This window comes from Phytophthora parasitica (assembly GCF_000247585.1).
Source record: "Phytophthora parasitica INRA-310 unplaced genomic scaffold supercont2.16, whole genome shotgun sequence".
NCBI classification, from domain to species: Eukaryota; Oomycota; class Peronosporomycetes; order Peronosporales; family Peronosporaceae; genus Phytophthora; species Phytophthora nicotianae.
Genome location: NW_008649002.1, coordinates 760,800 through 783,017, shown reverse-complemented (window position 1 = coordinate 783,017; position 22,218 = coordinate 760,800). Strand labels below are relative to the sequence as shown.

The 22,218-nt window shown below is 50.2% G+C and overlaps 9 protein-coding genes across 26 annotated transcripts; 3 read left to right on the top strand and 6 right to left on the bottom strand.

The window, feature by feature from the left end:
* Nucleotides 1-2,576: 2,576 nt before the first annotated feature.
* PPTG_08893 (hypothetical protein) lies at nt 2,577-3,332 on the top strand (the record flags this gene model as incomplete). Its single annotated transcript, XM_008903643.1, has 1 exon — nt 2,577-3,332. One exon carries the CDS (start codon nt 2,577-2,579, stop codon nt 3,330-3,332), a length of 756 nt encoding a protein of 251 aa, XP_008901891.1.
* A 680-nt stretch (nt 3,333-4,012) lies between these two features.
* On the bottom strand, nt 4,013-5,356 carry PPTG_08892 (hypothetical protein). Its single transcript, XM_008903642.1, has one exon. It carries the CDS (start codon nt 5,266-5,268, stop codon nt 4,237-4,239), a length of 1,032 nt encoding a protein of 343 aa, XP_008901890.1. The 5' UTR covers nt 5,269-5,356; the 3' UTR covers nt 4,013-4,236.
* Nucleotides 5,357-6,006: 650 nt separating this feature from the next.
* PPTG_08891 (hypothetical protein) lies at nt 6,007-7,067 on the bottom strand (the record flags this gene model as incomplete). The annotated part of the gene is made up of 2 exons (XM_008903641.1): nt 6,007-6,232; nt 6,304-7,067. 2 exons carry the CDS (start codon nt 7,065-7,067, stop codon nt 6,007-6,009), a joined length of 990 nt encoding a protein of 329 aa, XP_008901889.1.
* Nucleotides 7,068-7,485: 418 nt separating this feature from the next.
* On the bottom strand, nt 7,486-9,209 carry PPTG_08890 (hypothetical protein). The gene is made up of 6 exons (XM_008903640.1): nt 8,624-9,209; nt 8,504-8,557; nt 8,357-8,440; nt 8,251-8,286; nt 8,132-8,162; nt 7,486-8,058 (listed from the first exon to the last, which is right to left on the bottom strand). The coding sequence occupies exons 1-6, from the start codon at nt 9,166-9,168 to the stop codon at nt 8,056-8,058; spliced, it is 753 nt and encodes a 250-aa protein (XP_008901888.1). The 5' UTR covers nt 9,169-9,209; the 3' UTR covers nt 7,486-8,055.
* A 21-nt stretch (nt 9,210-9,230) lies between these two features.
* On the bottom strand, nt 9,231-10,674 carry PPTG_08889 (pyrroline-5-carboxylate reductase). The gene is made up of 4 exons (XM_008903639.1): nt 10,175-10,674; nt 9,871-10,107; nt 9,667-9,801; nt 9,231-9,590 (listed from the first exon to the last, which is right to left on the bottom strand). The coding sequence occupies exons 1-4, from the start codon at nt 10,634-10,636 to the stop codon at nt 9,354-9,356; spliced, it is 1,071 nt and encodes a 356-aa protein (XP_008901887.1). The 5' UTR covers nt 10,637-10,674; the 3' UTR covers nt 9,231-9,353.
* A 120-nt stretch (nt 10,675-10,794) lies between these two features.
* PPTG_08888 (hypothetical protein) lies at nt 10,795-12,764 on the top strand. 17 transcript variants are annotated; one of them, XM_008903623.1, is made up of 10 exons: nt 10,795-10,878; nt 10,951-11,088; nt 11,150-11,239; nt 11,318-11,407; nt 11,475-11,582; nt 11,651-11,971; nt 12,043-12,111; nt 12,179-12,278; nt 12,339-12,463; nt 12,528-12,764. In XM_008903623.1, the coding sequence occupies exons 1-10, from the start codon at nt 10,867-10,869 to the stop codon at nt 12,699-12,701; spliced, it is 1,227 nt and encodes a 408-aa protein (XP_008901871.1). In that variant the 5' UTR covers nt 10,795-10,866; the 3' UTR covers nt 12,702-12,764. The 17 variants fall into 17 exon arrangements, with proteins under 17 accessions (XP_008901871.1, XP_008901886.1, XP_008901884.1 ...); XM_008903638.1 differs by having other exon boundaries at nt 12,339-12,764; XM_008903636.1 differs by having other exon boundaries at nt 12,179-12,463.
* Nucleotides 12,298-13,986, bottom strand: PPTG_08887 (hypothetical protein). Its single transcript, XM_008903621.1, has one exon. It carries the CDS (start codon nt 13,953-13,955, stop codon nt 12,780-12,782), a length of 1,176 nt encoding a protein of 391 aa, XP_008901869.1. The 5' UTR covers nt 13,956-13,986; the 3' UTR covers nt 12,298-12,779.
* Nucleotides 13,987-14,061: 75 nt separating this feature from the next.
* Nucleotides 14,062-20,755, top strand: PPTG_08886 (hypothetical protein). The gene has a single exon (XM_008903620.1). The coding sequence runs from the start codon at nt 14,115-14,117 to the stop codon at nt 20,232-20,234; it is 6,120 nt and encodes a 2,039-aa protein (XP_008901868.1). The 5' UTR covers nt 14,062-14,114; the 3' UTR covers nt 20,235-20,755.
* On the bottom strand, nt 17,623-21,836 carry PPTG_08885. Of its 2 annotated transcripts, XM_008903618.1 has the most exons (3): nt 20,743-21,836; nt 20,521-20,673; nt 17,623-20,456 (listed from the first exon to the last, which is right to left on the bottom strand). In XM_008903618.1, exons 1-3 carry the CDS (start codon nt 21,748-21,750, stop codon nt 20,271-20,273), a joined length of 1,347 nt encoding a protein of 448 aa, XP_008901866.1. In that variant the 5' UTR covers nt 21,751-21,836; the 3' UTR covers nt 17,623-20,270. The 2 variants fall into 2 exon arrangements, with proteins under 2 accessions (XP_008901866.1, XP_008901867.1); XM_008903619.1 differs by having other exon boundaries at nt 20,521-21,836.
* Nucleotides 21,837-22,218: the final 382 nt, after the last annotated feature.

The following is a 22,218-nucleotide window of genomic DNA, read 5'->3' as shown; positions in this document are numbered from 1 at the left end:
GGGGCAACGATTACAGTTTGCCTGGTGTGCGCAAATTTCATATCCGCAATGGCCTGCCGCCAACATCATTAGCCGTCCACGTTGATGTAGTTTTTGCTGGCTTCCACCATTAAGGGAACCGATTAGTTCAGCTCAAATTTCTGTCATCAATTCTTTTTTTTTTTAGCTTATTGCAATACTACGGTTGGAGGATTTTCACCCACCTATCTCACTTAACTGTTGTGATATCGCTATAACGGAGAATAAATTCTTGTTTTGACACTTTTAATGCCCAGTTGTAGGATACGGCAATAGGCAACTGCTTCCGGTAGGGAAGTCTGTAATCGAACCAAGAAGATGCTGTAAATGCGCGAAGAATTATCGCTAAATATTGGCAAAGTTACGACATTTAACCGTGCAGTTTGCGCGGAAATAGTCACTAAAGACACGCGCCCGCATTAGATCTGATTGATCTCAAAGTGAAACCAGTCATATTCGTACCTTCTAAATTGTTAATTCGACACTTCCGTAAAGGTCCGCGGAGATCTGGCTTCGGGCCACCTGCCTGTGGGCTGACTCGTACATCAACGACCAACAGGATAGGCTTCAGGGCTGTAGTTTGCTCGGCTTGCGTAAGGTAGTATGCCACTTAGTGCCTAAACTCCGTATGCGAAGCACGCGGCTTAAACACAAAATTTAGATTTGCGAGGCCTATTCGACAATTTTAAACAGCGTATGTTTTTTTACTTGCCCCTAGTGATGTAGAAATCAAAAGAAAAATAACTAGTTGATATATTATGTGTAAAAATGATTAGTTGAAATTTAGCAGTGACTTGTTCGAAATGTGCATCCATTTCAACTTTTGATATTGCGGGATTACCGCAAATAATGAAGCCCTTAACGGGCTTTATTTATTGGGTATCTTAAGAGTACTCATAATGTGTGTAGACATTGCATCAACTTTGGCTTATGAATAGCGCCTCTAAAACAACGACAAATTTATTTCGTGTATCTAAAGCTAGAACATAACCCAACGTTAAAAATATGATAATCATAACAAAGCAAAACTGCAGCTACAACGCAAAACCACAGCGACAAGGCAAAGCCCGGCTACTTCTTTCCCAGCCTGTTGACCTGAACAAGTGCTTGTCTGCACACTGTCCTGCTCCTTCACGGGTCAATCGGCAAATAACAAAGGCTCATTCTCATTTGAAGCGGGATTCGCGTGTTTGGTATCACATTACCTCTACGACGAAACAGAAAACCCCAACGAGAAATAGACCCCATAACGGACGCATCGACACTAGGTCAATGTCTTATATGTAGGTCAGCACAATAGATCTCCAACGCATGTCGATAGACATTGTCATCTTCTGGAATGTGGCTGCACGGGCTTAAGAAAGACTCAGAGTGTGCGACGTTGGTTTGGTGCTTTTACTAAAGCCATTCAACAAAAACACGCCTACATTAACTCTTCGAGGAAATGGTAATTCAACGTTAATTCGACGATTACGGTAGGTAAATCAATGTTGGATTATTTTCAAGATTTGCTAAAACAACGAGTGTGGACATCGTTTAGATAGAATGTGTGCAAAGTACAATATATCTAATACTGTATTTTAACCCTAATCATTTCAATGTTAAACTTGATGACGGTCTTGCTCATTTTGACGCAAGCATTTGCGACAAACTGCCGTCTGTGGTTTTTCATCATTAGTAACGAGCCAAAAGCTAACAGGTGGTAACGAGCAACTGTAATTGGGATTGAAGCCGCTGCCACATCCTAATAATTAGGACCTAATTGGTATGAACATGAGGAGTAAAATGTGCTGAACTCCCAGGAAACTAAACCAGTATTTTGCTAGATCCACTCAAAATATGGATGGACAAGACATGAAAGCGAGTTTGACGCAGGTAAAGGAGGGAAGCAGCTTGCTCGGTGAGTTCAGATTTTATTTGGAAGCCCCGCATTTTCGATACGGTGGCATTTTAGAAATGGTCATTCCCCCAAACTAATTAACTGGTTGAATCCCGTTTTAAGTAAACCGTTAAGTAAATAAAGTAGTGATGTATCATCTGTACCGTGTTACAGACAAACGATGGCAGAGTAAAGCCTGTACTGTATTATACGTCCGGTACCATTCTTCAAGTATATGTCATGATGTTTATGTTTACAGGCACACGACTGTAAACCTCCAAACGATTCAGCAAATCTGTGTTGTCTTTTCAAAACGCGAGTGTACCCTCTTATATATGTGGGTGTGCAGCCTCTGGTTTCCTGTGACTACATGTACATATATCTCCCTTTACTTAAGTTACCCCCATAGTGTTGGGCTCCGCTCAGTACCTCTGTCTACATGCACCACTTCCTGTTATCGTTATCCTCTCGATTAAAAAAATTATTAATTTCCAAATAAATGAACATCTCGCAACCCATGGAGCAAACAGACAAAACAAATCTCGAGCCTGCGATCTGAACTGTATTTCTTGATCTCTGTCGACCTGTTAGCTTCAGCGCTTCAGGCATTAGCACCGACCTCAGCAGTCTCTTTCCATTTTACAATCTGCCACCCCCAGCACAGTCCCAGTCCACAAGCATGAATATCCGCAGCATCTTCATCGCTACCATCGCAGCAATGGCTGCTGCTGCTGAAGCTCAATCCAAGGTCATTCCGTACGACACGGTACAGCCCTTTCCCCAGCCGGTTCCCACCACTGAAGCCCAAAAGGCCATTCTCAAGTACAAGCCTCAACTCAAAGTTGAGGAAGGATGCCGCCCATACCCGGCCGTCCAGCAAGACGGTGCCATTAGTAGTGGTCTCAGATGGAGTGGTCCGGAGGACATAGGGTGCAAGGGCTCACTTCGGGGCTCTCAAATCTATGCTCGCTCAAAACTGTTCAAGGACAAGTGGGCTGTCATGTACACTTGGTACTTCCCTAAGGGACGTGCACCGATTCCGGGTCCACGCTCCTCTGGTCACCGCCACGGCTGGGAATACGCTGTCGTGTGGTTGGACAAGCTCACTGCAGACAATTCGACCATTCTGGGCACGTCCCTGTCAGCTGCAGTCGGTTGGGCGAAGGAATCCCCTACTCCGAAAGAGTACCTGGATGGTAACAGTTTGAAGGTCGCGTACTACTTCAACGACGATTTCAAAAACACTGCTGTGAAGTACACACAGGCTGGTGGTGCGTTCCAAGACCTCATCATCTGGGACCAGCTCTCGGATGTTGCCCGGGCTTCTCTGAGCAACACAGATTGGGACGAGACGCCTTTTAATGTGGCTCGTGTCAAGATGCCGATGAAGGATGGCGTGTTCGAGGAAAAGCTTTCGGGCGCGTATCCATTTTAGATTGACCTGTCAGGCAGCTTCAGCTGACAGGCTGGGAGTATGTACTAGTAATAAGTACCGCGCGGTCAAAACTTCATCACTGGCGCCACGGGCGAGGAAGTACTGTAGAGGGCTTGTGTTACCAAAACAAGAAAAATAATACAAATGTAATGTTTTTTCGTTTTTAGAGAGACAGAAGGCTTTTAGTAAATTTCTGATAGTCCTATAAAAGGGGTGGAAGGGATCATACGCCTGAATTCGCTAGGAGATACAAGAATTACCTCAGTAAACAACACCTTGTGCTGGGCTCAATCGGACAGAGATCGAGCGGATCGAGACAGATCAGCATGAATTTCGCGGAGACACTATTTTAGTTTAGTACTGAACTGCCATCATTAGTGATACTAATACTACGCTAGGGAAGGGAAGCTCAAATAGTATTTGAATCACAGACCCCATCTTAAAAAGATGCTAGTTCTTACTAGGATGGTGTGTCAGTTTAAGTGAGCCTCCTGAATGGTCAATTTTGATTTATCATATCAGCGTCAATTTTAGAAAGTAAAGGAAAGACGTCGATTTCGTTTTTTGTGAGGTAACTATTAATACCAATAGAATTCATAGTATGCGGAACGAAAACGGAGCGACTGATATCACCGCGTTGTTTACGTATGTGCTCATTTCACTCTCTTAAGCCCCATACCCCGTGAACTCAAGAGTATCGTTTGCTGCCATACTATGTTAAGTACAGTATTGACGACAAGAAAGCTGAATCCGTGATGACGATGGATGATGGCTATTTATCCTAGGTTACCATGGTACGAGATACTTCTGTACTTCCAACATATACAAGGGTTACGGAACTAGAAATCACCACTGAATCCGTGTTGCGTCGCACTTCCTTCACTTAACGTACTCGACCGTAAGCTTATTCGATATTCGTCGGGAGATCATTGACCAAATTGTCAGACGTGATGAGAGCTTTCTTCAGCACACGATTCACATCCTCGAGATTGCCAAGTACTCGAAGCAACGTCGTTAGCAAGTCCATTTTCCAGTCCAGCTGCGTCACGCGCCCGGCCGAATCATCCCATTGAAATCGCAATGAACACCGACAGTCGAGTCGGCGACCGAGCAGGCGAGTCCACAGCATAGTGTGTTCTGTGCCAAAGCCGGTATGTTCAGCACCAGAAGTTGCTAACAGATGCGGGAATACATGCCGCAACGAGGTTTCTGTGATGGTAAAACTGAAAGATGCAGTTGCCACTAAGGCTCCAAAAGGCTGTTCTTCCATCCCTTTCAGTTGGAAATTGAGATTTCCAAAGTAAGTTGAATAGCGCCGCCACTGTTCAATAAGAGCGTCAACGCCACTCTGTTCTCCGATCACAATGTCTGGTGACATCGCAGACCGAAGAAACCATTCTTGGTCTCGGAGATTGGATGGATTGGGCTCACTCATTGGCGCGAGATATCCGTAGCGAAAGAGGCGAAAGTATTCAACCACGACATGCCAAATGTTGTTCTTGGTTTGGACGCCGTAGCACAGCGTGTGACGCTTCACAGACAAGTTCTGCACTTCTTCTCGCAGCTGCTCGACACGTTCTTGGAGCTCGTGGATAAACTCGCGCTGTCTAGTCCGGTATCGCGCTTGGTTGTTACGACATTGCTCGCGACGTCGTTGAGTTTGAAGTCTCTTGCGCCTTGGCTTGATTATTACAGTAGCCCCGTAAGCACTCGGCGACGAAGGCAGCAATGGCTCTGGCCGAGCATCGTACAGCTCGGTCACATCGCGTTTCCGGGTAAAAGATGCAGCAAGACGTCGAGGTGAACCTTCCTTCTTTTCGCCGAAAGCTTGGAAGAGAGGCTGATGCTGCTGAGGGCTGCTTCCGCCACTTTCTAAGCGTGTGAATGACTTCATGCTAGCTCCAAATCCGAGACTCCTGGTCTCGAGTACGTCCATTTCTTGCTTTTGAAACGCTTGGAATCCGCTGGTGAAAACTAAAAGTGAGGAAGGAGGACAAAGTTCCAAGTGATCAGTTGTAGCTTGATCGCCCTTCTGAACGTCACATCTGCGACCAGTTTGTTGATGCGTTTTGCTAATAAACCGCAAACTCAAAAGTTTCAGCGATTGCGTGACCCGATTTTGTTGACGGGAATCCTATAGTCTTCGTCATCAATGATACTTTGCGGATGTAGAAGATGACGGTTTCCCTCACTTTGACGTAAGCGCTGCGGGAAAGAAAACGGAACAGTAAGGAGTCACTCGAGTATTATCCACTGCTTGCCAGTCAAGTCTTGGAACACCTTCGTTGAAAGTGAGTATCGATATGAATCCGCGCATTAGCAAAAGCTTGGCATTTCTTTTCATTTTTTTAGGTGAGGTATGTTGTGCACCTCAATTGCGAGTAGCTTCAGCTGATAGGCTTAGTCATGTTGTGCGTATGTGTCTGGCAGCTATCGCGGGGGTTATGCGTCTGCAGGATTACTACCCACGATGCTCACTCGGCTGTAACACACCTATCATATCATGTACTAAGAAATCACGACCTTAAGCCGCACAGACCCTCACATCAAAACTACGATGTATTGTGAAAGGAAAGACAGCAACAATGATGTTGTGCTGCATATAGTAGCCACACTGAATCCACGCTGTCACCGTCAAAGCGAATTCTTCGCTTTGCCACTCTTGGCAGGTGCCTTATTCAGCATCCGTCGGTAAATCATCGATCAAATACGCAGACGTGATGAGGGATTTCTCCAGCACACGATTCACATCCTCCAGGTTACCAAGCAAACGGAGTAAGGGCTTCAACACGTCCACCTTACCGTCCAGTTGGGTCACACATCCAGTCGAATCATCCCACACAAACGAAGTGTAGTCCGATAGTGAAGTCGTTGACCGAGAAGGCGTGTCGACAGCACCACTTGCTCAGGGTCAGATTCAGCATCTTCAGTACTAGCAGCCGCTAGCAAATGTGGAAAAACACGCCGTAACGAGTTTTCTGTGATGGTAAAACTCAAGGATGCAGTTGCAACCAAGGCCCCGAGTGGCTGCTCTTCTATCCCTTGCAGCAGCATAATAGGACTTCCTAAGTAGCTTAAATAGCGCCGGCACTGTTCAATGAGAGTATCCACGCCGGTCGATTCTCCGATCGCAACGTCTGAAGACATCGCAGACCGAAGAAACCACTCTTGGGTTCGGAGATTGGATTCACTGGACGCTTCGGTCAGGGCCAGATTGAGTTCATCCGGCGGCGCGAGGTACCCGTGGCGAAAGAGCCGAAAGTATTCCACCGCGACATGCCAAACGGTGTTCTTGGTTTGGACGCCATAACACAGTGTGTAGCGCTTCACAGACAACTTCTGCACTTCTTCTCGCAGCCAGTCGACACGATCCAAGAGCTCGCTAACATGTTCGCATTGTTTGATCCGATAGCGTGCTTGGTTGTCACGAGATTGCTGGCGTCGTCTTTGAGTACTGAGTCTCTTGACCTTCCGCTTCGTTGCCAAAGCTGCAACATAAACGCCTGTGTAATCTCCCGAGGCCGTAGTTTTCTCTAGAGCGGATGCGACTATCGACGACTGCTCCTGCTGAGTGCCATACAACTCAGTCATATCGCGTTTCCGGGTGAAAAGCGCAGCATGGCGTCGAGGCGAGTGGTCGGTCTGAGCACGAAACAGCAGTCGAGTGCTGTGTTCACCTTCTGGATGAGGCAGTGGCGAGGTATTAGGCCCAGATTCACGGCTATTGACGAACATTGTTCGCTCTTGACACACGTGGATCCGTAGGGTAAAACTCGATGTGAGGTTGGAGATTAAAGGGCCCAGGTATCACACGGAAGTGTGGCATAGGAATTAGCATATTTGTTGATGCATTTTTAAAACTCCACAAACTTCTGCTGTTGACGGAGACGAGGCACCATCGTCATCGTGTCTTCACCAATGAGTGGTTTCCTCACTTTGACGTGTGTTTTAACATGTCAAAGTGAGGAAAACTTAATTATTATACTTTTTTTAAAAAAAAAACTTGTTTTGCGATGCTTGAGTACATTGAGCATAGCAATTGTTTAGTTTTTCATATCCGCATTAAATACTTATACATTTTTAAATATTCTACCGGGAGGGATACGGAGTTCTGTAGAGCATCACAGAAATTATATCGTTCCAAAATATCGACTGAGTTAGCACAAGCGATCAAGTAATATTAAAAATAAAAGATTTATAATACAACAGTGTTGGAACAACACTTGTACAAGTACCACAAAAAGAAAATATGCAAGCAATAATCTTTTGTGGCTCAAACACGACGTACCTGTGTAGCCTCTGATCCACTACTGGAGAAGCTCGTTTTGCTTTTATCTGCCGCGAGTTACCCGTTGCATGATTTACTGCTCGTGCGGTGCTGCATGGTGATATCATAACTGGGAGTCATGAGAGGATGCCGTCGTCCTGAAGTCCCTGAACACCCTGCTCCTGTCCGTGGCACTCTTCAACAGCACAAAACACCGCCAGCCATCTTGAACCTTGGCGGCGTCATCTTCGAACGCAAGCATCGTGTGACCATGAAACATTCTTGATCGATTTTAAAATGCAAGCCTTCTCTCCCCGTTCCTGTTTCCTCTTCTCTCTCTCTTCGTTCGACTGGCATCTTTTTTGCTGTTATCTTTTCTGCAGACTCGCGGCAACCTTGCCAACTACTGCTCGCATTGGGGATATAGATGCTGCTATGAACAATTTCCCTTCCAGCTCACTGCACAACGCAATGCAATCAGTCAGTACCCAATTCAGCGACTGCCACATCAACCCAACAGCTACCGATTTACCTCAGACATGGTCTCATCGCCCTTGGCATTACTACAAGAACAATACAAGATAGCGAGTACCAGCAATCGTTAGCAAGAATAAAGACCGATACAACACAACAGCATCAACAGATACGTACTTCGCGGAGGGGCTGCGAGCTGCGCTGGATTCCTCGCTATCAATACATTAACGATATCAACATTAGTGTATCATCTCCTTTGATAAACAAATAAACCTCAACTCACCGCTTAGGCGACGGAGAAGTACGACGTGGAGACGGTGAAGCACGCGGAGAAGCCGATCGCTTGTCTCCTGGGCTGGCACTGCGTCTACATATTAACACAGTCAGTGTGGTTACTCATTTTTACACTATCTCAGTACAATTGTAATACCTCTTCGGAGAGCGCGAACGCGAGTTGGAGCGGCGGCGGGGCGAGCGTTTGGGTCTGTATCGAGACAATAAACACGTTAAAACACTGCATTAGTCTGTGGATTTCCGTATCTGCACGTACGATCCCTCGGTCGGCAGGTTGAGGATACGGCGCATTTCCTGCGGACTCTTGCGGTGCTGCTTGGCGAAGAGCACGGCGATCTCGCGGCCCCCGAGCTGCGTGCGGTCCATTTCGAACTTGACGTCGCGACCCACGCGCGCGTCTGCGAACTCGATGAAGGCGAAGCCGCGGGGGCGGTTGGTGCTGTACTCTTTGGGGATGTACACGTCCAGGATGTCGCCCGCACGACGCGAGAAGGCGCGACGCAGCTCGTCGGCCGACGTGTCGGGAGACAAGTTGCGCACCAAGAGACTGATGGGGTCCCGACGGCCGCGGTCCGCCGAGCGCGAGCGTCCGCGACGATCACGGCCCCTGCTCCGGTCTCGTCGGCGGTCACGCGAACGAGAACGAGAGCGGCCCCGGTTGCGGTCTCCACGCGACCGAGAGCGCGAGCGCTTGGGCGGAGAAGAGCCGCGTCCCCCACGACTGCTGCTACGACTACGCGGACGCGCACGGCGTGGGCTGCGGCTACGGCTACGGCGCGGAGAAGCGGAGCGACGACCCATGATGAAAGGGACGAGGAAATCGGTTTTTGAACGCTTGGTGGCGCGAAAAACTACCGAAAAGCATAGAAAACTGCAAAAATTTGCGAAATTTGATGGCTAACATACATCTTGAGTCATTTTATCGCGATTTTTTTTAATGAGAATTCCAAGATAGAAAAAAGAATCTATGGCAGTGGACTAGACGCCTATGAGCGCGGACGCTGGCGCTGCACGGGCTCAGAGGAGCCAAGTTCGAGGCAACGCTCGTAAGCAGCCCAGATGGAGTCGGCGATGACGGCGCGGAAGCCGTTTTTCTCGGCACGGTAGAGACCAGCAGCGGTGGTGCCACCCGGACTAGTGATGTTATTCCGCAGTTCGACCGGGTGCACGTCCTCCGACTGCATGTACAGTGCAGACCCCAGCATCGTTTGCTGCACAAGTTTCTGCAACAGCAGCAAATAACAATGTCAATGCCAAGGATTGTCAGAGGGGAAAAAAAAACTGTTGAAAGCTTCGTACCGTGGCCACAGGTCGTGAAAAGCCCATGTGGACGCCCGTATCGATCATTGCCTCGGCGACGAGGAAGAAATAAGCCGGTCCTGATCCAGACAGGGCAGTCGCCATGTCCAAAGCGTTCTCGTCGTCCACGAACACCTGCGTCCAAGCAGTAAAATACCAGATCAGCATCTAGAAAACTCAATAATTATTTCCAGTATACCGCACCTCGACGCCGAAGGACCCGAGGATCTGCTTGGTGAGTTCATGCTGCACACTCGTGACTTCCGCTGACTGCGCCCAGACGGTCGTGCCCTCTCCGATCATAGCCGGCGTGTTGGGCATCGTTCGAATGATGTGGCTATCCTGCCCCAAGTGTTGCTGCAGCTGCTTGATACTCTGGCCAGCGACCACGGAAATGACCAAGGCATCCGGATCCATCGATGCCTTCACAGCTCGAAGCACCTGACAGTAAAAAAAAAAGGTTAGTTCGCTGATAAAATGTCAGAGGTGACTAAAGATATTGACGTACGTCGTCGACCACCTGCGGCTTGACCGCCACCAAGATGACGTCCGCGTCCTTGACCGCCGAGCTATTGCGCGTGTGCGTTTCCACGTTCAACTTGGCGTATTTGCCGCGCATGGAAGGGTTGGGATCGGAGACCACGACCTTGGAGCTGGGGATGAGCCCCTCGGTCAGCACGCCCGTGATGATGGCCTCGGCCATGTTGCCGCCGCCGATCACAGCCAGACGGTTGAGATCCAGCTCCGCGTACTCGACGGACTCGACTGCACTCTCTTGTTGTTTCTTGCGGGAGCGAGCAAACGGTCCTTTGCCCCCAGTGGAGAAGGAGGCGCATTGGGACATCGGAGCGAAGGCGGACGCGGCACGAAGCAGAGGAGCACGACGAGCAACGGAGACGCTGCGAGACGACAAACGTGCAGCGGCCTGTCGGGCGACAGCGGGGCGAAGCTTGGACGCGATGGACTGCATCGTGGAGTGCGGAGAGGACGTGTGGGGTAGCCGGCAAAAGCGGAAGTGAAACGTGCCAAGATTTGAGCAAACGGCGTTGGCTCGGCTCTGAAAAAGCATAACTTCAACTTGTTAATCACAAATAGTGATAGAGTAGATATTACCTTTGTTACCGTATTTCGACATCGGTTATTACAGGTTAACGTTCTAACGCTGTTGCGGTGCCAGAAGGTGATCAGATCGAGAGACTCATGCGCGGACAGGTATGCGGTATGGCACTCGCCGGGTGGCGACATCTGAGACCAGGTGCCGACGCTAACGTTGCGTGAATATAGCTGGAGTTGACACCGACGTACGCGGCGCAGCTGGACGGGAAGATCTTGGCGAATGCGCACGCGGTGGGAGACATGGACGGTGATGGAGCGACTGAGCTGTTATTCGGCTCACTAATGGGCAAAGTATCGATCTTTAAGGTGTGCGAGCATTGCGATCAATTGCTACTGGGTATATTGGAGGCTAACAGAGCAGTTGCAGATTGTTGGAGATCGCCTAACGCAGTGGAAAAGCTGCGAGGTGAACGGATCCGTGACGTCCATCTGCTTGGACTATTGCTTTGCTGGAGACGTGAGTGCCATGAGAAGAATACCACACTGGATGAAGAAACTGATTCTTAATCTATGGGTTTGCTGGTGTTTGAAACAGACCCGGATTATTGTGGCGACAGCAGAAGGGAAATGCTCTGTGTTCCGCTCAGTGGAGGGCGCCGAAGTGCTCCAGCTGTGCTCCGATTTTGTAAGAAAATTGCGTGGTAGTGACATAATGGCGTATTGTGGACTAATTGACGTTATTTGCTTGCCAGAATGTTGCACTCAATGTCTGTGACGTGGTGCACTTGAACAACGAGCTCATTGTTGCAACGCGTGACGGACGAGTGCTCGTCTATCGACCCAACATGAACCATGACGAGGTTAATGTGTGATCTCTGATTGCGTCTAAGACGCGGTAAATCTCACAATGTTATTGTTGACAATTCAGCTTGCAGAATATTCCCAGGTCGCTCAAATGGAGATCGATGACGAGATCGAAACGTTGATCGTGTTGCGCCCCAAGGCAGACACTTCGCCTCAAGTCTTGGCTCGATGCTTCTCAGGTGAAGTGTATTCCATCAGTGGGTTAAACGTTGAAGACAAGCGAGAAATCGTGTCTTGGGATGGTCCGCCGCGTGAAAATGAAGGCGTCACATTTGTGGTGGGCGACATCGAACTGGGAGCTGAACAAGGAATGAATGCGCTAGTGTCGATGAATGGTCTTGTGTCGTTATTCTCTTCGTCTGGAGAGAGACAATGGGATTTCCAGGTGCGTCAAGGAATGCTAAATTATTTGCAATTGCTAGCTTGCAATGTCTGAATGTGTCGTGCTCTATTCAGTTGCCTGAGGCCGTGGTGAACGCCGACAAACTCGAGATGACAGCGTCAAATGGAGATCGACAGGATGCCGTACGTCATTAGAAACGGTAAATTTTGCACGTTCAGCTAACGAATGACCTGCTTGCTGTGATTACAGATCGTAGTCTGCACTTGGAGTGGCCAAATGTACGCGATCCAAAGCGAACGACGACTCGTGCGGTTCCGAATGCTGCTACCTGGTTGCTCGATGTTCTGTGGTAAGTCGTTGTCTCTCTTGTCCTTGGATTTTATTAACCTTATGTGTATGGGAAATTTAGTGGGTATTCGAGATTTCTCCGCTCATATTGACCCCACCATTGTGGGCATCAGCACTTCTGGCACAGTTTTCGTGTACCGAGACGTGCAGGAAACTCTCATTCGAGGCCTACAGGACTCTACGCTGGTATGGCACTACACACTACTGTCTCTTTACGTTCCATAGTTCACCTGGTTTCGTTCTATTGCAGGCGGATAAAGTGAGGGAAAGCCCCGTGTTTGCTCAGATAAACACTCCTGAAAAGCGTAAAGAAGTGATGGACAAACTGCGCAAGACGTTCCCACACTCTGCTGTGTCCAATTCTGACACGCCAAGTGTAGAAGAACTCATCCAGGCGATGCTTGCGGTTCAGCTGCAAGCGTAACAAGGCACTTATCAATGTGTATACATGTACCTTGCATATTTTATGGAGCATCTGGGTATGATCCGTTTGATTGTCTGTCTACCAGTTCTGCAACTGATAAGCGTGCTCGACGAGGCTGTTTACATCCTCAGGACCACGACGCAGTAGTTCTTGAGTGAAGTCACCCACGTAATTGAGGTGGACGTTGACGTCGTACGAGTTGGTCGAGTTGAGCTTCCAAGAAGAAGCGAAGGCACGGAAGGCGATGCAGAACAACTCAAAGAAGGCCACCGGGTCCTCAAAAAGCCTCCAGAACGGACGTTCTGAGCCCAGACAACTTCCATCTTTCAGTTGCAGTATATCAGCGAGCACATACGCAATCTGTGAGCCCACCAGTGCGTACGAAAAGGCCTCTGGGCCGCTCTGGTCGTTCAGAATAGGCAATGCCACAGTGCGACGCACCTCGTGGAAGTATACAAGACACTGTAGAGGCAGTAAGAACTGCATCTCACGCATAGGGTCTCCATGTCTAAAGCCCAGTCGATTCCACTCTGGACTCGTCACTACGAACGGCTTCGAGTCGAAGCAAGACGTCCACAGTCTCTGGAGAAACTCAACATGTTCATGATTCCCAGGGTGTAGAGGGGCCTTCATGACACCAATGAGCTTGGCCAATTGCGCCAATGCCGTCGCTGTAGGTGGTGCATTCCCTGCTGCTCCCCCGACTCCTGCAGCGGCCGTGACTTTCTCCCACATCTGCGCTGAGTGTTTTTGTAATGTCTGAGCCATAGCGGATCCTTTCATCTTGGATGCCAGCGCCTTCTTGACGCCAAAGAGCACAGAGCCTACGTCTTGCTGTGTTTGTTGCGGCTGTGGCATGGGATATCCCTCGCTCTGGGGTTTATTTTGCCAGTGGAAGAAGGCGCGGAAGTGTCGATCTTCAGGCACATCCACATGATCTTCGTGTATGGCTGGTGTACTGTCCCCCTCGTCGGCTGGTGATAGCTGCAGCACCTTTACATGGATTTCCCCATTGCTAGAGACTGGAAGAACGCGGTTCTCGTCCATCAGGTCCCTCCAGCAATAGCCATTCGACGTGTCAACCTGAAGACGGAAATGGTACGAGCCCTCGAAGGGGAATTTACGGCGCAATTCGGCCAAAGTGGGATGTGATGACAGCAACAGAGACGACGCGAACTCCTCCAGTCGTGAGTCGTCCGCCTCTAGCAGCATCTGCTGGAAGAAGTAGCGACACAAGACGCCGCAGTCGCCCATGATCGTTCGATAATGGAGCTATAGTGGTAACCGAAGCGGACATGACTACTGATTGGCTGAAATTAAATAATTATTTAATTGGTTGAAAATAAATAATTCCGCCTGTCATAACGTCAAATAGATAGCTTCATCAAGACTCTGGAGGCCTTGGTCGTGGCAATGGAGGAGGACGAATGGGACGACGCATTGCTGTCGGAGATCGCGGCGCTGGAGACGCGTCATCTGCAGACGCGTGGCCAGCAGAATCAGACCCAGAATCAGTCCACAGTCGCTGCAACTACGAGTCTTTCTGGAGTCTGGAGCTGTAGGTCGTGTACGCTGCAGAACGAGGCGTCAAGAACGACATGCCAAGTGTGTTCTACACCACGTGGTCAGGTCTATCAGGCGACAGCGTCTGCACTAGTTAGGAAGCCTGTGCATGTACAGGCTCGGCTTTCCTTTGACGCAACGTCGGCACCTGTGGCGGTGCCACCTTCGCAGCTGCAGAGACAGCAGGAAGAAGGCGGACGCTCTGAGCCATCACCATTTACAGTGAGAGACAGGGAACAGCCAATCAGAAGCTCTCAACAGACCACATTGAGCTCTACAGCCTCCGCACCAGGGCTTGTACTCACATCTCGACGCTCAGAACACGCTACAGCTAAGAGTCCAGCCTCGTCAGCCCTAGAAATCCCTCGACATGCAGCAGGAGAAGATCCTCAGGCTAGAAACAGGTATCTGGACATTGCAGCACGCTCAAACTTTCCCCAGATCGACTACGAAGCCGCCCAGCACTTCGTGTACCCAACCAACTACTCCATTCGAGACTACCAGTTGACTATCGCAGAGAAGGCCTTGTACCACAACACACTGGTGTCATTACCCACTGGTCTGGGCAAGACGCTGGTGGCTGCTGTGGTCATGTACAATTTCTATCGCTGGTTCCCGACTGGAAAAATCGTCTTCATGGCGCCCACGAAGCCACTAGTGGCTCAGCAGATCAAAGCTTGTCACGAGATTATGGGCATCCCACTGTCAGACACTGCAGAGCTGCAAGGGAACGTGCCTCCGACTATGCGTCGAGTGCTCTGGAACTCCAGACGCGTCTTCTTCTGCACCCCACAGAGCTTGCAGAATGATCTTCGTCGAGGAGTGTGTGCAGCTGAAAAATTCGTGTGTATTGTGGTGGATGAAGCTCATCGAGCTACAGGAAATTACGCGTACTGCTGTGTGGTGCAGGAGATCGAGGCAAAGACGCATTTCTTCCGCGTCTTGGCTCTCTCAGCTACCCCTGGAGCCAAGTTCGATGTGATCCAGGACGTGGTGACTAATCTACGTATCTCGCACATTGAAAGTCGCTCGGCGGATGACTCAGACGTGAAGAAATATACCCACGCTCGACAGGAAGAGGTGATTGTGTGTCGTCTGGGCGCTCAGATCATGGAGATCAAGACGCAGTTCCTCAAGCTCTTCATGCCGATCATTCAGCGACTTCTACGTGGTAATATCATCCAGAATAGCGACCCGGAGAAGCTCTCGAGCTGGTATGTGCTGCAAGCGAGGGAGAAGTTCCGGAAAAGCCCCAATTACGCCTCAAACCGCAGTGCAGAAAGTGACCTGGCGCTTCTCGTGAGTTTGCTGCACGCCAAGAGTCTGTTAACTGGCCATGGACTCAGCAGTTTCCGAGATCAGATCGTGAATTGGATAGAAGAGCGCAAGAAGGGCAAAATGTCGTGGTCTAAGCGAGAAATGCTGCAATCATCAGAGTTTCAAGCGCTTGAAGCGAGTCTTGCAGTAACAGACGATAGCAACAGCTCTAGCAACACTAACAGCCACCCGAAACTGGTTAAACTTCGTGAAGTGCTGCTGGAGCATTTCCAACGTCATGCTGCGGGCGGTTCAAGCACACGTGCCATCGTGTTCACGCAGTATCGGGCCAGCGTGTCGGAGATTGTAGCTCTACTGCGTCCACTGGCGCCTCTGCTGAATGTGCAGCCGTTTATTGGCCAGGGTGCGTCTGGTAAAGCCAAGGAGAACAAAGGCCAGTCCCAGAAGGTGCAACAAGAGATCGTGCGCAGGTTTCGACTGGGTGAGTTCAACGTCCTCGTGGCCACGTGCATTGCAGAAGAAGGTCTGGATATTGGCGAAGTGGACCTGATCGTCTCGTTCGATGCACTCACGTCGCCTGTGCGGATGATCCAACGCATGGGCAGAACGGGACGCAAGCGTGTGGGCAGAGTTATTATCCTAGTGACGGAAGGCGATGAGCAAAAGAAACTGGCACGTAGTGCGTCCGCTGCGAAGACTGTGAGTCGCGCTCTCACGACGTTCAAGAGCAGGTTCGCGTACTCCAAGTGTCCTCGAATGATTCCCACTGGGATTACTCCGCAGTTAAGAGAGTTAGAGATGAAGATCCCAACGTTCCATGCGTCTCAGGTGGGTGGGAAGACTGCGTCGGTGGCACTGGATCCTAATTTGTGGCAACTTAGCGACGCTGAACGTGCAGTGGCGCTGATGAAGTATTTTCCGCCGAATTTCGCGTCAAGCTCAAGGAATAAACTGTTCCCAGTTGTTGCGAATCGTGCGCATCTGTTACGACGGCAACCACGGAGTTTAGTTCGGAAGGGAGTGGGGTATTCCGCTCGGTCGCTGATGTTGCAGAGTCTTGTACGAAAGATCCACGATGTGGAGGAAATACTGGAGATTGATTCAGACGATGACGAGAAGAGGGAAGGTAAATCTATCGCTTCAGGTGCTGAGCAGCAGTCGAAGTCCAGTAAGAAGCACCGTCGACTCAGAGTGAGTACGGATAATGCGGAAACTGACAGCGAGATTGGCTCTCCGTGGCGACAGCCCAGTACTCCTATTGAGCTGGATGGGGACAGTAAATACGACGAGTCTTTTGCTGCGATGAACGAGTCGATCAATTCTTTCGACATGCACTTCAGCCCGCAGTTTGTCGACTCGGCAACTCAGTTGGCCGCTGTTGAAGAAGACAGTCAGCCTAAGGAGTGCAGTAAGCGGCGTCAGGAGGGCTCAGATACTCCCACCGCAAAGAAGCAGAAGACAAGCTCCGCTGTCGTAGAATCTCCCAAGAAGACGGCGACTTCGAGGAGCGAGGAGGAATCTGAAGCACAGACGGAAGCTGTAGCAAGAGCATTTGGTGATCAGAACGACAAGAAGTTTCAAATGTCGGCGACCTTGTCCTTGACGCTCACATCGGATTCTCCTCGCCCGTCGCAGAGTGTGTGCAAGTCGGTCCAGCAGGCTACAGAGACTGCACAGTCTTTTGGAGAAGTCCCTCGACATCTCAGCACGCGTCAATTGCAATTTGATGAAGAAGTTGATGACAAACCGCTCGATCCGGCAAAACCTGTTGATCATTCACCACCGAAGCCAGCGTCAGAGACTCCGGAACAACCCGAGAAGCATGAGATGTCAGAAGTCGAAGAACACTCTGCATTCTCATTCGCGTTGCTTCCTCCAGAGAAAAGTGCAGAGACGTCTAAAACTGATACTAAGGAAGGATCAGAAGATGAAGATCAAGCAGAGGAAGCGTCAGCGTTCTCATTCGCCCTGCTTCCTTCTCTCACTGGAGCAGGAGTAGCATCAATTAAAGCTTCTCCGCAGCCAGTTGAAGACGGAACTGATGGCGACGAGGCGGATGAAACACTCAAAGAAAAACCAACTGCCAAGAACGAGCTATTGCGTACAAACACCGTCGATTTAACGGAGAAGGAAGACCACAGCACCCCCAGAGAGACGGTAGATACGCTGTCGAAGCATCCAACGGGGAACAAGGATGTCACTCATTTGACAACTCCGAGTCAACAAAAAGAAGACGACGAATGCTGCTCTGTTTGCCTTGAAAGTGAGTCCTATGACGATGATCCTATCGTCTTCTGCGACGGGTGCAACGTGGCGGTGCATCAATTCTGCTATGGCATCCGCGTTGTGCCCAAAGACAAGTGGTTCTGTGACGTCTGCACCGAGACACGCGCTGGGGTTAACGAAGCCAAGCCTAACCAGCCACGCTGCCAGTTGTGTCCACACCGCGGTGGTGCATACAAGCGGACGACATGTGGCCAGTGGATCCACGTTCAGTGTTTCTTATGGATCCCGGAGTTTCGAGTGGAGCAGGGAGACAACGACATGCTGGTTCTCGGTGAATTAAACAGACTGGATCCAGACCGCAAGACGCTGGACTGCTCCCTATGCCACTCGACCAAAGGCAATGGGATTATCCAGTGTGCACACAAGCGATGTCTAACTGCCTTTCACGTCAGTTGTGCTGCTTTCGCTCACTATCGCATGGATCAACTGGATCCTCCTAAAGACGAAGACAGTGGCTGTGGCACTTTGTTTCTCGCGTATTGTCCGCTGCATCGCAACTCTACAGCTCCGATTACTCTTCCCGAACAGAAGACTCCCCCACCATCTAAGACTCGATCGTCTAAGTCATCTCTATCCTCTCCGAGTCATTTGTTAGCATCGCCATCGTCTGCAGAGGCCAAGAAGAAGTTCAAGACCTTCCGACGACTCAAGCGAAAGTACGATGCCTCTCAATCGCAAATGTTCTCGCAAGGAGCGAAGGTATCTCCAGTAGCGACGTCGCCATGGCAGCAGAAGCGTATCAGGAGATCCAAGCGAAGACGAGAGACGTCTCGTGTCTTGGCTGCTGCGTATATTGAAGATACAGCAGACGTTCGAGGTGCTAGAGGGGACGATGACAATGAAGATGACTACGGAGACGACTATAAAGATGCAGCGGATGACTCGTTCATCAACGATTCGTCCCAGTTACTGTACTCGCAGTCGGTTGTATCACCTGAAGAGCTTGGTACCAACACGTCGAAGAAGAAGCGAAAGAAATCCAGTCCCGATATGCGGGCGATCTATGCGCGATCGCTGTTTGAGTCGCAGAGTTCTCCGCTGTTACTGCGTCGAGGCGGGAGGCACTTGGGGGCTCTTCCTTCGAATGGGATTATTCGTGCGTGTCTGGATGAACTGCACAACGGACCGAAGGACGTGGATACGCCGTCTCCAAGACCATGTTTGCGTTCTAGAGTGTCAGAGATGGAGGAGGCAACGACGTTATCTGCTCCGATTAGTGCGTCGGCCACTGTAACTGAGTCGGATGGAGACGATAGCGCCACTGAAGCCGAAGCTTCGCCAAGTTTCAACTTGCTTGGTGCACTTCAAACCGTTCAAGAAGAGGAAAGCGGTGCTGCGGACTCTGAAGCTTCACCTAGCTTTAATCTGCTTGGTACTGGAAGCACTACAAGCACTGGGTCGGCTACTTCAAGACCTCAGCGATGGACTTCAAGTGACGCAAAACTGCCAACCGAACCAATCAACCAGACTCAGGATAGGGATGAAGTGCACATGAAGATCGAGGCAAACCGCTTGAAGGCTCTCAAGAAGCTGGAAGAACGGCGACAAGCTAAGCTGCAAGGTCAAGCACAACCTCAGCCTCAACCCTCGAATAACCAGACTAGTGGATCCACCCCCGCTGCAAGGAGTACAAATGGACCTGTTACTCCTACTCGAGATGCTCCACGTTCGACTTCGACTATCGATCTGACAAGTCCAAAGCTGGCAAAGCCTGTATCAGTCCAACCGAAGTGGATTGTCTTCGTCAGCTCAGCGTTCGCCAGCGCCACTAGTTTCCCTGTTTTCCTATCTGCCAAACACACCGACTGTACTGTTTCCATCGCTGAGTCGATGGAGGCAGATTCTCTACTGAGTGTACGCACGGCAGTTCTCTTCCTGACAGGCCAACAACTACACGAGATGGCTCTAGCATCACCAGCGCAAAGTGTGGTCAAGAGTCGACGGGTTGGGATGTTGTTGGCAATGCACAAGAAACTTATCATAGCAGTCGTCCACGACGGAGGCGATCCCCCTGAGGTACAACGCTTGAGGCAATTTCCGAACGCTACAGTCATCGTCCAGCCTCGCGTCGAGACTCTGTGTACGCAGCTACACCAGATCTCCCAACAAGAACTCGCTGAAGGCTACGAATTGCCGTCTCCCAGTCAGTGTCGACGAGAATTTAACGGTGGTGTTGTAAGAGCACTGGATGCAGATTTTGCGTCGCGACTCAAGTTCTTCCGCTCGATCCCTCCGTTATCGCTGGGTAGTGCGCTGTCGCTGAGCTTCCGCTTCAAGAACTTCCCAGCGTCGCAGGTTCCTGTACTCAAGTTCAACGAGATGCATTGGAGACGCATGTTACCTTGGATTTCAGAGACCACAGCAGAGCAGATTCGGGAATATGTGCAGCAAAATGTGCGGCATTGAGTCTAGACGAGGTGTCATCTACGTTGAACTGCACGTCTAGTTCTTGAGGGACTCGATGACACGGATGGAATCGTCCAAGGTCTTGTCGTCCTTACAAAAGGCCAGACGCACAACACCTGGAGCAAGACGGTTCTCTGGACGACTGAAGAAAGGAGACGTCGGGATCACGGCGAGATGACCAGCTTTGGCCAGTTTGTACGCGAACTGGTAGTCCGGGAATTCCTGCACAAGTCAAACACTGTAAGCGTCACGTCTGGATACGGTATAAAAAACGCCGTAAACGCACCGTCTTAGGGGTGTCCGGCGTGATCTCGATGCCGCGGAATTCGTCGTAGAACGGCAGACCTTCCACGTTGCAGCACACAAAGTAGCCTCCTTCGGGAACAATCGGACGCCAATTGTACGCCTGAAGCGCATCGCACAGGCGGTTGCGCTTGGTCTGTATCATATTAGTTAGAGTACACTAATCAATAACTTAAGGTATTTTGGACCCCGTAATTTACGGTACCTGTAACGTCTCCCGTAATTCGTCGTAGTAACCATTGTGCTGAGCCTGACGGAATGCCGACGCTAGAGCCACTTCGAATGGCGTCGTGCCACAGAATGGCACTGTACTGTGAGCCTTAGTGATGCCACCAACCAGATGCGCTGGCCCCACCGCGTAACCTGCACGCCAGCCAGTACACGAGAAGGTTTTACCGGCACTGAAGAGCGAAATGGTGCGATCAAAGAAGCCAGGCAACGCCGCGATACGCTTATGTTCCAATCCGTCGTACGTCATAAACTCGTACACTTCATCAGCCAAGACGATGACGTTCGGATGACGCTCCAAGACACGTGCGAGCTGCTCCAGCTCCTGCTTGGAGAAGACTTTGCCCATGGGGTTATGAGGAGTATTGAGCACCAGCATTTTGGTCTTAGAGGTCAGTTTAGCCTCGAGTTTCTCCAGATCCGCCTGGAAATCATGCGACGTGAAGCGCTCGGTCACATTCGAGTCCTCGCTTAAGAAGGCGGAACGCTTGGCTGGATCGAAGCGGAATGGAACACCCGCAGACTTGACACCGTGTAGTTGAGAGACTGTCACGTAGGCGTCGAAATAGGGCTCAAAAGTCAGCACTTCGTCTCCAGGTTCAAGTACCGCCGCCATGATGGACGCGATTCCTTCCTGAGCGCCGTTAAACGTCACGATCTCCGTCATGGGGTTTAATTCGCGGTTTAATAGGGGCGAGTACATCTCAGCCAGCGTCTCAACGTAGCTTGGGTGGCCACCGGGACGCGTGTACTGATTGTTGCCGTCCGTAATGGCGTCGATGGCCGCTTGTTGGACGAATTGTGGCGTCCCGAATGACGGGAAGCCTTGGCCCAAATTTACGGCCCCGTGCTGCGCAGCTAGGGCGGAAAACTCGGCGAACACGTTGTCGGGCAGCGTACGCACGCGTTGCGAGATACTGCGCACATGGCGGAGCGACGGGAGCACGGACGGGAGCACGGACGGCAGCTTGAACAAGGGCAGCATCGGACTTGATGAGCAAAATGATGCACAAGAGGGAGCTTCAAGCTGCAAACTCACTGGACCTCACTATTGCTTACAAACATCAAGACAAAACCTACTTTATGTTAATCAAATGATTTTACAGTGCTGGCCATAAATTTGTGCGGACCATTATTTTGCAAATAATTAGAAGCAAATAAAGCCAAAATTGCGTAGAATTGCTATTTAAACGAAGAGCTATGGAGCATACAATTCTTTTGGCGAGGCGGTCCGTGATTGTAGAGATACAGGAGTGACCATCACTCTGACACTGGCCAGAAGTCTGTGCGCGCTCGAAAATTTCTGCATTCTCAAGCCCGTACATGCTTTAAAGTCCTCCTAGTACTTTGGTTTCTTGCCTTTGTCCTCTAGTGTGACGGGGTCACACAGCACCTTGTGCAGAGGAAGTTTATTTCCTCTAGAGTATACAAACTCTAAGTGAACGACCGTTCA

Coding starts and splice junctions, on each gene's coding strand:
- PPTG_08892 (XM_008903642.1), bottom strand. CDS start 5,268: ATGGACGTACTCGAGACCAGGAGTCTCGGATTTGGAGCTAGCATGAAG.
- PPTG_08890 (XM_008903640.1), bottom strand. CDS start 9,168: ATGGGTCGTCGCTCCGCTTCTCCGCGCCGTAGCCGTAGCCGCAGCCCA. Junction 8,287..8,356: donor ACTTCTCCGTCGCCTAAGCG/GTGAGTTGAGGT, acceptor ATGTATTGATAG/CGAGGAATCCAGCGCAGCTC. Junction 8,163..8,250: donor GCTCGCAGCCCCTCCGCGAA/GTACGTATCTGT, acceptor TTGTTCTTGTAG/TAATGCCAAGGGCGATGAGA.
- PPTG_08889 (XM_008903639.1), bottom strand. CDS start 10,636: ATGCAGTCCATCGCGTCCAAGCTTCGCCCCGCTGTCGCCCGACAGGCC. Junction 10,108..10,174: donor AGCCGCAGGTGGTCGACGAC/GTACGTCAATAT, acceptor TTTTACTGTCAG/GTGCTTCGAGCTGTGAAGGC. Junction 9,802..9,870: donor TCGGGTCCTTCGGCGTCGAG/GTGCGGTATACT, acceptor GCTTGGACGCAG/GTGTTCGTGGACGACGAGAA.
- PPTG_08888 (XM_008903622.1), top strand. Junction 11,089..11,149: donor GCAAAGTATCGATCTTTAAG/GTGTGCGAGCAT, acceptor GAGCAGTTGCAG/ATTGTTGGAGATCGCCTAAC. Junction 12,464..12,527: donor GCCTACAGGACTCTACGCTG/GTATGGCACTAC, acceptor GTTCTATTGCAG/GCGGATAAAGTGAGGGAAAG.
- PPTG_08887 (XM_008903621.1), bottom strand. CDS start 13,955: ATGGGCGACTGCGGCGTCTTGTGTCGCTACTTCTTCCAGCAGATGCTG.
- PPTG_08886 (XM_008903620.1), top strand. CDS start 14,115: ATGGAGGAGGACGAATGGGACGACGCATTGCTGTCGGAGATCGCGGCG.
- PPTG_08885 (XM_008903618.1), bottom strand. CDS start 21,750: ATGCTGCCCTTGTTCAAGCTGCCGTCCGTGCTCCCGTCCGTGCTCCCG. Junction 20,674..20,742: donor AATTACGGGAGACGTTACAG/GTACCGTAAATT, acceptor AATATGATACAG/ACCAAGCGCAACCGCCTGTG. Junction 20,457..20,520: donor CGCCGGACACCCCTAAGACG/GTGCGTTTACGG, acceptor TGACTTGTGCAG/GAATTCCCGGACTACCAGTT.